Source organism: Lagopus muta, chromosome 1 (genome assembly GCF_023343835.1).
Source record: "Lagopus muta isolate bLagMut1 chromosome 1, bLagMut1 primary, whole genome shotgun sequence".
Lineage (NCBI taxonomy): Eukaryota > Metazoa > Chordata > Aves > Galliformes > Phasianidae > Lagopus > Lagopus muta.
In genome coordinates, this window is record NC_064433.1 from 116,724,494 (window position 1) to 116,740,047 (window position 15,554).

The 15,554-nt window shown below is 34.8% G+C and overlaps 1 protein-coding gene across 2 annotated transcripts in view; it reads right to left on the bottom strand.

Moving 5' to 3' along the window:
- Positions 1 to 15,554, bottom strand: part of POLA1 (DNA polymerase alpha 1, catalytic subunit) — a 192,996-nt gene that overhangs the window by 86,838 nt on the left and 90,604 nt on the right. For both annotated transcript variants that reach the window (XM_048933783.1, XM_048933782.1), the window contains exon 34: positions 15,226 to 15,357. In XM_048933783.1, coding sequence (XP_048789740.1) covers positions 15,226 to 15,357 — 132 coding nt within the window. The remainder of the gene's footprint in view (positions 1 to 15,225; positions 15,358 to 15,554) is intronic.

The window sequence follows — 15,554 nt, forward strand, 5'->3', positions numbered from 1 at the left end:
TTTCCCTGTACAAAGCCAGCAGAGGGGCCTCGCTTGAAATGCTGTCTACAATCCTGGGTACATCACTAAAAATGGATAAAAGAAACCAATGCAAAGAACAAGAACAACAACAACAACAACAACAACAAAAAGCTCTGCAGATAACAAAAAAGTATGATACAATAATTTTTCCAGTGGTTACAAACACACCAGATTCAGTGATACAAGATTACTACGTACTCCTCCATTCCAAAGGAGCAAAAAGCATGTTGCAAAAAGCAGGTATGTGTATCAAAAAGGCAAGTTTTGACTAGTTGAAAACAAGATTATATTAAATATGCTCAGGCTTAGCAGAATTTGACATGTTTATTATGGTAGCAGTTTAATTACAATCATCCATAATATTAGGAACAATCCTAGTTCTTTAAGGAACTAGGAAATAAACGCTACTATATAATACTGAGAAAGCCAAAGAGATGAAAAGGATTTTGATAAATAGCTGTAGCCTTTGTGCATCCATAAAAAACACAGTCTGCATCAATTTCAGTGCCCACTGTTTGGTTTTGTCACCATTATCATTATAAAACAGAAAAAACAGGAGTGCAAAAGAGTCAGTGAAAACAGAAGTTGGAAAGAGAAAGCCTAGAAATGCAGACAATGTGATGATAAACTTGTTGGTTTGTTTACCTTTCTTTGCAATTCAAAACAGAATTGCAGTGAAGCTGAAAAGATTACAAAAATGAGAGCAATGAAGAACAGAAATATCTGAAATGGTGTAGAATAGCCTTTGGATCTGCTTACCCTAAGTGCCATTCAGAAGCTGTATCTAGAGAAGACCTGCCCATCTCACACAGCTGAAAATACTCCCTGTTTTAGCTGAAACAGTCAGTTACTACCTAGGAGCTTACATCTCCTGCAGAAAATTCTATTGAAAAAAAAGCATTAAACAGAGTTCCTTGAATCACAAGCACCCAGATAATGTCAGACAGTCTACTAGGCAAATCTTTTTCTTAAATCAAACTTATTTGTTCATGGGTTAACACAAATCAATCTGTATTTCTTGGTTACAATACTCTACCAAATAACCACAGATCAGTCTTGTTTCCCCTCAATATTCAAAGCAAACGTGAATATTTGTTTTCTCTTGAGGCTTAAATCTGTTTCATTTTCAGCAGCGCTAGAGAAAACAAGTGGTACTGCCAAACAGAATCAGAGGTTTCAATGCAAAAGCACTGTACTTGAAAACCAGAGAAAGTTTAGGCAAAACTATGAAACATACTGCATTGCAGATTGGGTTTTTCTGCCTGCAATCTTCCTTACCATTCCTGTCCAAACTATCTGTTTGCTGATACAAATTCACAACTGAGTACAAGAAATGTATCTATATATAGCAAAGAAAGTCAACCCATGTTTGCCAATTTGAATTTGATGGAATACGGAATCTAGTATTTCCCATTTTCAGCCTTGTTTCTCTCCCTGTAAATTCCTCTGTCTGACAATGGACATTTTTACAGTGGAACAAAAGAGACAAGAGAAGAGATGCAGATAAGTTTAAAAGGTAAAGGAATAAGGAGCAAAGTAAGGGCAACAGAGTGAAAGCGCAAAATTGGTCTATTTTAAAACAATTAAGAAGGATAACAATGAAATAGAAGAAATGACTTGATCCTTACACAAGGCAACAGACTGTAGAGCTTGTAAGGTTCTAGAGGAAAAATGTTACCAGTTAATAAATTTACTCATAATATTTTCACTGTAAACTATAAAAGTATGTTCAACAGTTATGTATTATTTTTCAGATCAGTAGTGAGGATTCATGTTATCCTTTACCCACTATTCAGAAGTAATTAGTGGGCAGGTGAGGTAGGAGAAAGATGGAAGAAAATAATGTCTTTTGTTGATTTTTTTTCCTAATAGCTGATCAACTTGGTTCTTTCATAAGGCATAAACATTAGGTGTTGAGAGCAGAAACGTGTTTTCTCAAAGGCATTATTAACAATTAATAATTATTACACAGTGGCTTGTTTACCTGACCTTGTGTAAATTTAGCAGCCTTGTAATTAGACTCATATTTTGCACATTTGTGTATTTCCATGCATAGGATTTGACTCATTCATTCATCCATTAAAATTTGCTTGACAGACATAGATGGATAATCAGGGTACAATTTGTATTTACTGGATTACAGAAAATTGCCCAAACTGTTAAGTTCAAGGAAAGCATGTTCTTATCTTTCTCTTGTGAAAGACTTAAAAGTAATTAAATATCCAAGGATGGCCCCAAGGCTCTCTGAAGAAGGAGCAAAGCATTTATACTCTGATAGCTGTAACACAGCCTTGCACTAAAGATGGGTTAAAGAAAGGGGGGAAAAAAAGGAAAACAAAAAATAAGGACTGATATCTACATTTTCCTTTAGGCAACACAACAAAATTATTCCTCAGTAGGAATCACTTCCCATAAAATCCAATACCCTAGTATTAATCACAACTTCACTGAAGAAGATGCATTTATATTTCCCTGTCTCAATGGGAAATGAAGTCTGTAGAAATTAGGCAGTTTGTGGATTTTCTCCCACTTAACCACTTCCCAATAACTTCCTAATTTTCCAAGTAGGTGGAAAAATCATCCAACTACTTTCCTCATAAAAAAAGGCTTAAATTTCAAATATTGGTAAGCATTATTCATAACAATGAAATACTACTATTAGATTTCATCTAACATTTTAGAATACAGTTGCCCTCTCCAGCTAGGCAAATGTTTTACAGGATTCTTCTGAAGAAACCGATGGACTTTTATCTCGTAAGTCAAATGTGGTAACTGAATGCATAACACATACATGCTTTTTAACAACTTCTGCAATCCAAAGGGATCTGAAAGCTGTGTAGCTGCTTCCTTAGTTTCCTTTTGTAAATCCATACCTCACGGTAGACTTTTATTCTTTTAGATTCAAAAGTCTAACCAAAATAATAAAGCAGTTGCAAGAAAGTGGGCCACACTCTCTAAAACAAAACAAAACAAAACAAAGCTATGACTTTTTTGGCACCACTTTTGAGATGATAAAGTATCTGAAATATCAACAAAGTAATGAAAGCGAAGGGAATGCTTTAGTAAAGCATTAAGAGGTAGTCCAACAGCTACTCCTCTGGTGGCAGACACTTTTTTCAATCAACTGAACACAGTCATCTCTGGACTCAATTTTCTGTGACCAAATAAACTGCAATGTAGTGAGTCACTCACATAATTTTGGATGATTTATGTCTGCTCTTTATAAGCACTGAGAAAAGAAGAAAAGAACACTAAGACATTCTCTTTCCTAAACTAGGAAATCTTTATTTGAGTCTTAGTAATCTTAATTCATGTTTTAACTGTTCTCCTGAATATCTGAAGGTATTAGAAGTTCAAATTAAAGCAACGAGATGAGATCAAAGAGTATCTTCCAGTGTTCTCATTCTTTCACTGTCCGGCCAAAGGAGTGAAAAATTCAATACTTCTCCTTGGTCCTCATTTCTTTACATGTGGTAAACAAATGAGTCAAAACCAACGTAGTTATCTCTTCCAGAAAATAAAAAAGTAAAAGAAATCCCTGCTGTTGAAAAAATTCTGTCCCTCTTCAGCTTCTGTCATGCAATACAGTTGTGTTCATCACTTTTTTCCACTAAGAAAAGTCCAAGAGAAGCTGAAAACCAGGATAACACCTCTCCTGCACTGTAATTCCCACATTTTCTCTGCTCACTCTGCCAATCTCTTTCCAGGCTGAATGAGGAAACCCACAGGCAGGAACAGTTTTGTTCTCAACTGGAAAACATGAGCATGAACATCCTCTCCATGGAGGATGAATGTTTTGTATTATTCCAGGTGCAGCAGAAATAAGTTCATCCAAATTGAAGGCATGAGTAAAGAAATCTCCATCAAATAGGGGGAAAAGGAAGAATATTGCTATACTGACCATATTTTCATTAGGAAACGAAAGCTAGTTATTACTAAATCTTTCTCTTCAACCCATCCACGTCTATAATCTTCAAAGACAAGTAAAGCAAGTGATGAAGGAAAAAAAGAACACAAGAAAAAACACCAATTAAATAAATCTCTGGGATGATGATGTTGAATGGGCAGGTTACTTGAAGAAAACCCCTTGGAGTTCACCCTTTATTGTTTTCCACATCTGCCCTGTAGCCATGAGTACAAAAAGGAAAAAAGACAAGACAAAGTATTCCTTTCAGGTCCAGCAAGTAAAAAACCAAAAAAACCACATCTTCAAACATCAACTTTTGGCTTATTTTGTTGTATTTGCCTAATGCTCTTATTAGATGCCTTCCAGACAGTTCAGTGGCTTGACCCTAAAGGATTAAAAATAATTTGAAAATTTTGTAACTGAAGAATTGTTTGCAGTTTCAGATGAGGAGGAAGGGATTGAAGAAAGTTTGCCTAGATGCCTTCTAGAAAAATAACTTGCCTGTAATTATTACAAGATGAAGTCAGTAGTTACAACATTGGCATCTCCCTAGCCTTGGTTATGATACTAGTCTTGGTTATGAAGCTGCACCTTCTTACGTGGTGATCTGTATCTATAAAAAAAAAAAAGGAACCAGTTCAATTTATATAGAAATTAAATACGCTTCTTTCTACAAAAAGCTTGTAACTGCACATCAGTTTCCTTATTCTTACTACAGTCTCTGATGCTCCTCAAATAAGTATTTGTTACAGAGGTTTCCTGCAAGACACCTGATTGCTGAGTGGCATCTTGCCACTAGCCTCATGAAACCCTTCAAAAATGGACTCACCGGAAAATGTCAAAAATTTGAAGTCATTATTGACCATTTCTTGGTAGATAACATAGTTGTGGAGGGTTTTTTGTTTGTTTTGTTTTTCTTTTCTAATTAATTTTAAGTCCTTAAGATGCCTGGCTCATTAGATCATATAGAATTTGTAAATTATGAGTTATTTATTAGGCATTTTAGTCTCTTTTATTTGATGGGCTGGGAAGGGAGTAGGGTGCCAGGTATTAAAACTACTTTATGTTTAATCAGCCAGGAAACCCCCTTGAGAACCACATCAAAATTTATTCTACTCTATTGTTATTATTTCATTGATTATATTTAAAAAAAAAAAAAAAAGTTGGAAGGTGGCCCCCCAAAAGATGCCCCATTAAAGGAACAAGAGAGTATAAATGCTGATCTCATGTCGCAAAAAGAAAGATAGAAAGCAGTAGGAGGGAGGAAGAATTTGCTTAATTGCTCCCATTCAAAAAAGCATAAAAAACACATGCAAATAATAAAGAATGGTGTGAAAAAGCATCTCCAACACTGCATGAACTGCTGGAAGATGTTCTGATATTTCTTACTAGCTGTTTTAATGACTTTATTCATATCTACAAACTTATCCATAAAAAGTCACATATATAGAAATAGTACCAAATTCAAATTCTAAATTCAACTTCTGTGCTTGATAGGGGTCATAAATACAAGTGCCTTAGTAGCTGCTAGTTCTATTGCAAGACCTTCATCAAGAATTGCTTCAATATGAGAAAAAATATGCATTACCAAATAACAACGAATTACATGAATTACCAGTTTTCAGGGAAAAAAATGTAGTATCATGCAACAGAATTCATCATTTGCTTTCTTTGTGTTTTGGGGGGCAAGGGGGTTCTCCATTTTGAAACAATTCTAGCTTCCCTGTGGTACAGTCGTATGTTGCTTTGGATATTAAATTGAGAATTTATCTTAAATGGAAACAAACAACTTCGCTAAAAATTAGACATTTATGACTTGCAAATTACAGATACTAATTATTTTCAGTATATACAATTATGATATTCTCAAGAGGTATTAATTTTGGGACAGATGTGCTTTCATCATGTAATTTGGAAATTAAGTTACACTCTCACGTATGGGAGCTCAGAAGTCTGAATTTGTGTAAGGGTAGGATTGATAGAGAGGAATTTTGTCTTGCTAATTTTCTCTCTCTCTCTCTCTCTCTCTCTCTCTGATGAGAGTGTGACCAGCAATCCTCACAGCTGGGTTGCCTTGCACTCGAAGGAATGGGGGCTGACTGCAGAGCTGATGAGGATATACTTCCACTTGACTCCACCTCCTATTTTGTCCTTTCAGATAATTCTTCCAAATCCAGTAAAAATTTAAATAATAATTAAGATATACCAGCTGTAAGATATGCGCAATGTTCAATCTTTCACATCGTTGGCAGAGAGCAAAAATAAGCTCATTCAAACTGAAGGCATGAGTAAAGAAATCTCCATCAAATAGGGGGAAAAGGAAGAATATTGCTATACTGACCATATTTTCATTAGGAAACGAAAGCTAGTTATTACTAAATCTTTCTCTTCAACCCATCCACGTCTATAATCTTCAAAGACAAGTAAAGCAAGTGATGAAGGAAAAAAAGAACACAAGAAAAAACACCAATTAAATAAATCTCTGGGATGATGATGTTGACTGGGCAGGTTACTTGAAGAAAACCCCTTGGAGTTCATCCTTCATTGTTTTCCACATCTGCCCTGTAGCCACGAGTACAAAAAGGAAAAAGATGAGACAAAGAAGTATTCCTTTCTAGACAAGCATTAAAAAAAAAGCCAAAAAAACAACAAAACAAAGACAAAAAAACAACCAAAACCCAACATCTTTAAACATCAACTTTTCACTTATTCTGTTGTATAGGGTAAAGACATTCAGAGTATGTGCTACAACTCTGAAACTGAGAGCTTTTATTTTTGGATGGAATGAGTTTTGTTTCTGAAGAAACATTTATTTCTATCTTGAGATCTCTCAGCAGTGTGAATTTTCAATGCCTCTCTTGTAAGGGCATCTGAAAAGATAATGATTTTGTTCCCGAGAAAAAGAGCAGTTACTTGCTAACTTCTGCAGAGTCTGAATTTTTATGGTGCAGTGGAAGATTTCCCTCCTCATGGAATTAAATTGAATTGAATTAAATGGAGTTGAATTTAAGTTGAATTAAACCATCTTCCAACCCAAACAATCCTGTTATTCTCTGTAGAAATTTGGTATACCTTTGGAAAACCTCAGAAGTGTTTCTTTCATACATTTGAGGATTTAAAGCCTAACAATGGCTGGGCTGAAGACACTTGGATAGCTGAAATTCTTCAAATGAAAGAAAATGAACAAGACAATAGCCTTTGTTATTTAGCTGCTGTAACAGTTTTAGCAGGACTACAGAGCTTTTTTTCCCCCCACTATGAAATGCCACAGCTGTGGAAGATAAAATAAACTGCATGGCATGAAAATAGGGAAGAGATGTTCATCTTCAGCAATAAAAGGGTATTTAAACCAGTGTGCATCACAGAACACAAGGTGCTAAAGCACAGGCAAAGCTGACAACTGTTCAGGCTCAATTTACAAAAGGTAGTAGTACAAAAGCATGCTCCTATGAACAAAAATAGAGTAACTCATGTTTATAACTCAGTAAGAAATTAGTGGTAAAGTCCATCAGCAGATGCCATTTAATGAAAACGATCGAAACAGATACGTAACCAACCTGACTGCTGAGCTTCAACGACACAAAAGCCTATTCAGAGGGCACTACAAGTAGGTCAAAGCCCATTTTGTACCACAGCCTTGTTATCATGAGATTTCAAATATGGGAATCACGTCTGTTGAGGTATAACTTGTTTAATTCCTTAAAAAAATATTTTACTAAGAAGCAGAGAAGTGACTAGAAGATAACAGAAATATTTTCTGACACGTTTAACTACTTTAAACAAAAAAATTGAAATAAGTCTTTTAACAGCTAAGAGTGAAGAAACAAGCATCTACAAGAACCATCCCCACAATGCAAAGCAAAGCATGCTAAAGAAAACATAGTTGAAGCTTCTGGTGCACTTCTGCATGTGCTTTCTGCCACCTCCTATCCTCAGTGACATTGTTATTCAATAACTTTCAGGAATGTGGACTACGAAAGACAGTAACAAACAAAAACGTTTGCCAAAGAAAGTATACCCTGCACCAAATACAGTTTAGCTTCCCAAATAATAATAAAAAATAATAATAATTTAAGCTTTCGTGTAAAATTGAGGGTTGGTTCACAAAAAAGACTAAGAAACTTCAGGACAGGTGACTTAGTTTTTCATGCAATTATTAGAAAACATTCCATATTTTTATGTGTCACTCAACTGAATTACCACGGATGGATCCACTGTAGCTTTTTAAACAAAACACTCAAATCAAGATGTTTCAATTTCTAAAATTCTTGTTCGACTATAGATTTCTATATACCTCCTAAGCAACTCCTAAGAACACATTTCTGATTATCACAACATTTTTAGGTCAGAAATGTCAAATAAACCTATTCTTGTAAAAAACAACTACGTTCAGAGAATCTGTAGTCTATTTAACTTCTGGTTTTAACTTTGGCTCTCTGGAGTATGCTATGTGCTTGAACAGTGTAATTATTGGCTGATCTGATACTAGAGGGTCAACAAAAATTGTAACAGTTAAACCAATATTTCTGTGATTACTATTGTACATATACCAACTAGCATCAAGTATTCAATATCAAGAGACAATTCTGTGTCATATTCTAGCAAACTGGTTATAACACATTCGTTTGTATTAAAATTTCATGTATAATAATGCAGACTTAATTTATTAGTTGATACCTATTGTCCCAACTTAGTATAATGCATGAACTGCATCAAAATCCCATAAGAACTGATGGTTTTAAATATTCCTTTAAGTCTTAGTTGAGACGAGCTTCCACTTCTTCTAATATCTCTAATTGGAAACTAGTAAGAATGCTTCTCCATCCAAAACTGCATTTGGATTTAAATTAAAAGCAACAGCAATCTAAACGGATTGAAAATGGCCATCTCTGAAACTACCACAGAAAGGAGAAAGATCAACATTGATCTTGTCAAGACCAGCGATTTGTCATGAATCGCCTTGTGATTTATAATGTCATTAAAGTAGTCTCAGAATAAGCAAAACCTATAATGCCACGAAGCATCCTAACACTTCTGTCATTCCAAGATGTTCAACAAAGGATGTACTCGTTCACTCTCATTCTCAAAGTAGCTTGCTCAGGCACTTAATGTAACGCAGTTGTGGCAGATCTATCTATGGGCTGCAGAAATTCACCCAAACTTTTACATTCTGGACTACAGAATATCGTAATAAGTACTGCAGTTGGCACACCAAAGCTACTTTATTTTGTGCTCAGTTTAAAGCTAGACAAGAGAGAGTTGCAACCATAACCGTATTACAGCAAGACATGCTTCCCAAGTGCTACCAAAATTCATCATTGTTTCTACTGTGGCAACAGATCAGTTCCAACAGAGTACCTTCAAAGTGCTTTCCATAATCCTTTGAAGACAGCAACATCTTGTTATTAGAGAAGTGATTCAATCACCTAGGTAAACATTACACACTTGGTGGCAATCACAACCACAACCATATTTACCTGTGGGCACATTTCCTGTAACATGATCTACACATTACTGCCATTCATAAGCCTAAGCAGATAAATTATTGTGATAATAAGCCCTTACATTCCTGTGTTCTACCTACAGAGGAAATTACAAAGTTGGTTTTATTCTATTGAGGCAATCTGCATTTCTTAGGACCTGTTCCATGCCGTGGCTAACCTGGGAAGCATTTTCTCCAGTTAGCAGAGAGATGTATCTGCTAAGAGTCTTCTCTGGCAAGGGACCTGACTGTGGACTAAGCACTAAAATAAGCATCAGCAAACAGACACTATTCCTCTGCAGATTTCACTCATTCTCAGTGGCTGAAATTCTGAGTTCATAGAGTTGCACTCAATTTCGCTCAGCCATCAGGGAGATGGATGCATGTCCGTCACGGCTAGTAAAATCCAATGAAGAGAGTTAAACCTTTTGTATAGGTATATCGATCATTACTTTGAAACACTTCACTAAAAATCATATTGATGCTGCAAGTCTAAAACAAACAATTCCTTTACAGGGCAGAAGTTGCAGTAATAGCGAATCAATCTCAGTTAATAGATACCATGAGTGCTGTGACAAATAACTGCTTACTCATCCCCAAAACGCACTATACATGGTGACCAAAGAGCTACCTTTCATTATGCAGTTAAGTATAAATTGTGTCTGTAAAGACATATATAATGCTTTCACGTAGTAGAATACTGGTGGTGTTCAATAATTAAGATGCTTCTAATCTCCTCTTGGTTAACCAAAACATGATTTTAAGTACAACCCATTTGTCAACCACATTCAAGAAATGGATCAGAAAATACTACTGTGGGGTGGAGGAAAACATCCTTGAGAATTCTTGGTGCCAGCTTCCCTTCCCTCTCTTGAGTTCCCAGTAAGTTGTGCATGGAATCACATTCATCTTTTATCGCGCACTCCAATTCCTTTCCATTTTGTCTTGACTTGGAAGCTTTCAATACTAAAAATAAATGTCTCAGTTTCTGTATATATAAACTAAAATGACAGTGATACAATTTCAAGCTTGGAAGAGAATCAGATATCCATTTATACACAAACAGGAAGAACTCCCAAAATAATCATTGGAGATAATTGGACAGCAGCTTTTAGCTATCTGATTGTGTCTGCCACATCAATTGGTGTAATGATTCCTTCTGTTTTCTGGCTCTACACACTCTTTATTAGGTGTCCATATTCTGCTAGTATTAGCAGCACAACAATATTTAAAATACTGTACTACTGCCACTACTAAAGACCTTTCCTTCAATCCAAAGAAGCTTCTTACCCCGACCCACCCACCAAACAAAAAGGGCTTTCAATACATAGCTGTTCCGAAAGCATGATTACAAAAGTCATCACCACCATCCACAATCATATTTTCACCTGTTCATGTGGTGTACACCTGTGGGTTGTTGGCAATACACATGATTGCAGTGTGGGAGACTCCAGGTCCACAATGAGCTCTGTCATTTTTGTTCTCTTAAGCGAATATGCCATGCTACCCCCAAACCCTGTATGAAGGCTACAGCCTCTTATAATATTATCTTGTTTATAAATCTTTTACTTTTTAAATGCATAAAATACTGACACAAAACCCAAGAACATACATATACAATAATCAAAACAAGGAATATACATATACATACATAAAATAATGATTCAAAGACCTTGAACAAGTGTACTAACATGCTTTTATACTGCGACCTAATGTGCAAGCAGTAGACTACCCCACCACAGGTAAGAAATGAGAAATTTTGAGGGCTATTGAGCACTGCATTTTCGCAGCTGAACAGTATAAAGTTATTTAGCAGTGTTCAATAGCCTTCAAACTCACTTCTGTCTGTGGGTTAGAGTGGTCTACTAGAAAGACTAAAACAAAGGCAGTGTAATAAAGGCAGGGCCAAGATTTTCTCAATGTTAAAAAAAACAACGACAACAAAAAAACAATTTAAAAAAACACCATAACCCTTTTAAATTTGCATTCTGAAAAGACAGAAAGATCTGAAGATGCCATATGCTAACTAAACACCACAGAAAAAAATCGATATTAAAACAGGCTTTAGCCTATACTACTACTAATACTGTGCATGCATACCTAGAAACAAGTTAAAAAAAACTTGTGATTCAAGGACTACAGCTTGAGAGTCCATCCAATTCAGCTGTGATTCTGATACCACTCAGATGTATACAACACAGACTTTTTATTCAGTTCCTTTCAGTCAGCAAAACTAACAGCTAAACAAGACAGGGGATTAATTTTTATGGATATGAACACTGATTTTTTAGAGAGATTTTTAAAAGAGTTGGTGTTTATTTACCAAATGCTTGAAATAAAATGAATATTTCCAGTGGGAAACATTAAGCAGTTTGCATCATAATTAGATCCTCTTACTATAAATTATATGAAACTCTCCAGCACAGCAATTGGTCACTTTTTCCATTTATGCTTGCATATTTCAGCCTTCAGCCATTCTCTAGCACGGATGCTTCATTGATGGCTGAGGGTAACACTTCAAAAATGAACTAGCTAAACAAACTTCCCAGCAGCACTTGACAGAGCTACACCTATTCTTCCCCATTTCCAAAGCAGTACAGAATTAATTACCAGTTCTATGGATCTATTGTAAGTATAATAGACTAAAGAGCTATCACAGACACATTTATTGTAAAAGCACAATCCCAAGAGTGTCTAGTAGAGGGCCAAAACGATTAACACAAATGCTTTGTCAGATCAAAGATAAAATCTGCACCGCCCAATTGAGGAATGAATTAGAACAGTGGGTTATCTTTCAAATTAACCAGGGCAGTTAGTGAGGAAAATTTCATGAAAGTGTAATTCTTAGCCTTTGTGAATCCACACAGCAGGCATTCTGCCAGCTGACAAGATGATGAAATTTTCATGCTTAAAAAAGCCCTCTTCATTTCCCAATTTAGATTAGCTAGCGTTTCTCTCTCTTTTCATCTATTTGCTCTTCTGAAGCAGGATAAAAAAAAAAAACTCACACACCACACAACAGAATCAATCTCTCAAAGAATAATGCATTTCTGAAAAGAAATATTTGCATGTCATTTTTAAAGATATTTACAATTACGAGTAGGGTTCTCAAAAATGATATTGTTAATACTATTAAGAAAGCCAAAAATACTGGAGTAATGGCACTTGTGTTTTAGAACACAAATAAAAGATTTAAATGTTTCAATGGGAAAAAGGACTGAAGAAAAGAAATTACATAAAGGTAAATAATTTACAAAAGCAGTGGTATTGTAGCAACCTTACAAAATTATATTTGTGCACTTAGACTTGCACCGTTTTAAAGGAAGGAAGTACATCACCAGTATATTTACTTATTTATCAACTCCACCCACCAAAAAGACCAAGTATATTTTGCACTTTTACACGTTAAGGCATCCCCTTTCTAAGGTCATATAGCTACATATGGAAGCATTTCAATAGATAGGGAAACAAAATGCAATGATTCTAAACCCTGAAAAAAAAAAATCTCATTCAAAGCCTGCCGAAAAAAAAGTAAGCTTATTCATTTCTGCAAGCTGTGGATAGGGGCAAAAGACTCCTGCTAAGAGTAACTTCATAAAAAGCAGCTCATTATTTTGAGGGTTAAAAAAATATTATTTATGAACTTTGTTTTTTTTTTTTGTATTGTGGGTCATTTCACCAACATACAAAGAAAAGTATTATCTAAAAATATATACATACTGAAATAGATGGAGTGACAAAGTTAATCACAGTATTTGTCTATTTAAACTGACACTTCTGAGCCTCTCAGGTACAACAACTACAAGAGGAGACTTAAGTGTCTCAAAGTTAAGTCAAATGTTTTGTTCAGATGGTACTTTGCCACACTACTTCTGAGTGTGCCATTATAGTTTATAGGATTATATGTATTAGTGCAAACATCCATTTGACAAATTTCAACTCCAGCTGTTACACAGTCACTACACGTACTTGATGAAAGAAGTATACCAAAGCTCAGAGCACCTGCTTTTCTAAGAGCTAACGGGACAAAAAGTTTTCTTGCCCAGCTCAGTGGAAAGCCCTTCTTTTTTAATGAAAATCATTGTGCAGTTTCAAAACTTCTCTTAACAATAAAATAAACTCACATTTCTGGAGTTTGAATGTATTCCACAGTTAAAAGTAGTATTAAACATCATTATTAGAGCTAACTGATAATTATGAGGTTAAAAGTAAGATCTCAGCGCTGAAAACATAATCAGGTTTGTAAAGCCTCCATTTACAAGCGTAAGTAAATTCCTCTTGGAGGACACTTTATTATGATATATACTAGGTAGACAGATACACGGCAGATTTTAATAGAATATAAATAAATTACAATGTTCAATATTGAAACATTTCAGAGTTCGGTTCACGGCTTGGCCTTAAAACCAAACAAAAATCAAAAGCTAGAGAACAGAGTAAAATATTACAGCATTTTTCATTCTTTAGAATTCTTCAGAAACAATACTTCTTCCTGTCCTTAAATCTTCCTTTATACATGGAGTTTATTACTGCACATATCATGCCTATCTTTCCAGTACTTTATATACCAAGAATTCCTTAGCATTTGACTTGTGTATTATCATAATGTTCATACATGACATCAAATGTACATATACTGAAATCTAAAAAAATTAATCAGAGCAGAACTTTATATAAAAGTAGTCTTTTATATATAACCTTGACCTATTATATAAACATACTTTATAATGCAGTATTTATAGTAATGTCATGTGAATGAAAGTTTTGCAGTCAGATGGACTTGGCAAAAATGCAAGATTTCACATTTAATAACTTTACCCACCTAAATGATTTACCCTTAATTTCAGTGCGAAGGAACAATCAGTCCTACCTTAAGAACTACTATGAATTTAAATAGTCTAAGAAAGCTCTTTTTGATGCAGTGATCTTCAAAAGACACACTTATACCTTCTGAATACATCACATTTCCAGAAAACATATCAGAAAACATTTATTTAGAATTGCAATAGGAATTAATACAGAAGGAAAAAAAAAACCACATAAGATGTGCGCTTAGTATTAAACCATAATTAAAACAAAACTACTATGCTAATGCTCTGCATTTTAGCTGCCATCTGAAAAAATATTTTGTAATATCTAAGAAAACAAACCACAAATTAGGCTGGCCTTTCATTTACAGGTCAAAATTTCAAAAATAATTTTTAAATATATCAAAGGTTATAAGCATCCAAAGGTTAGGAGTTCTTTCAAAAATGATGCTGATCTGAGGGCTGTGAAAAAAGGCTCTGTGTTAGACAACTACATATTAAAAGAAGTTATGTGGAATTCCATGAAAATTTCACCAAAATGGACAGATGATAATTCACAAAACACAATCTTTCCAGCATATTAGAGATGCCAAAAATATTAATATAATTTAAAAATCAAGGTATATTTTTCCTAACCTGTTAGTTCTTTGGTCAGTGGAAAGATGGGAAATGCAAATATTACACAGCACTATTTGTTCAGTAATGCCACACAATGCCAACCATTGGGAAAGCAATGAGCTCCTTCATCTGTAGTAATGCTGACAAACACTGTTACAAAACGTTATATACATACATATATGTACCTGACTATTTTGACTTAAGACAGAAATGGGAAAAATAACCTAAATTAATAATTTAAACATCATTAACTGATAGTTTCCTTTTCATAAAGTTGAGTTTTGCAACCGCACTAATTTATACTTTATCAAAAAAAGTGAGATAGCTGCTAAATTCAAGACCACTTAGACAACTCATTTCTTATGGAAGAATATTTTCTGAATACTTACACTGTAGTATCTTTTTTGGTGGCGTCTAATATCCAAGAGTAATTTGTTGCTCATTTGAACCACGTGGTTGAAAGGAGACTCTTCACATTCACTCTTACTGCACCTTTGCAAGCTGGGCTCAATAAATCGCCCCTGAAAAAAAGAAATGCAAAAATATACATGACGACAGCAGATAATAGCAGCAAAAGTTTACACATAACACCTCATGCAAAAAAAAATATATTTATCTTAAAGGTCTTTATTTTTCCAATTAAATCTCTACTCTCTAGTCTTTCTTTCTTCCCACCACAGTTGGCCACATCCATATAAAGACTTGTCTGATAGGACAG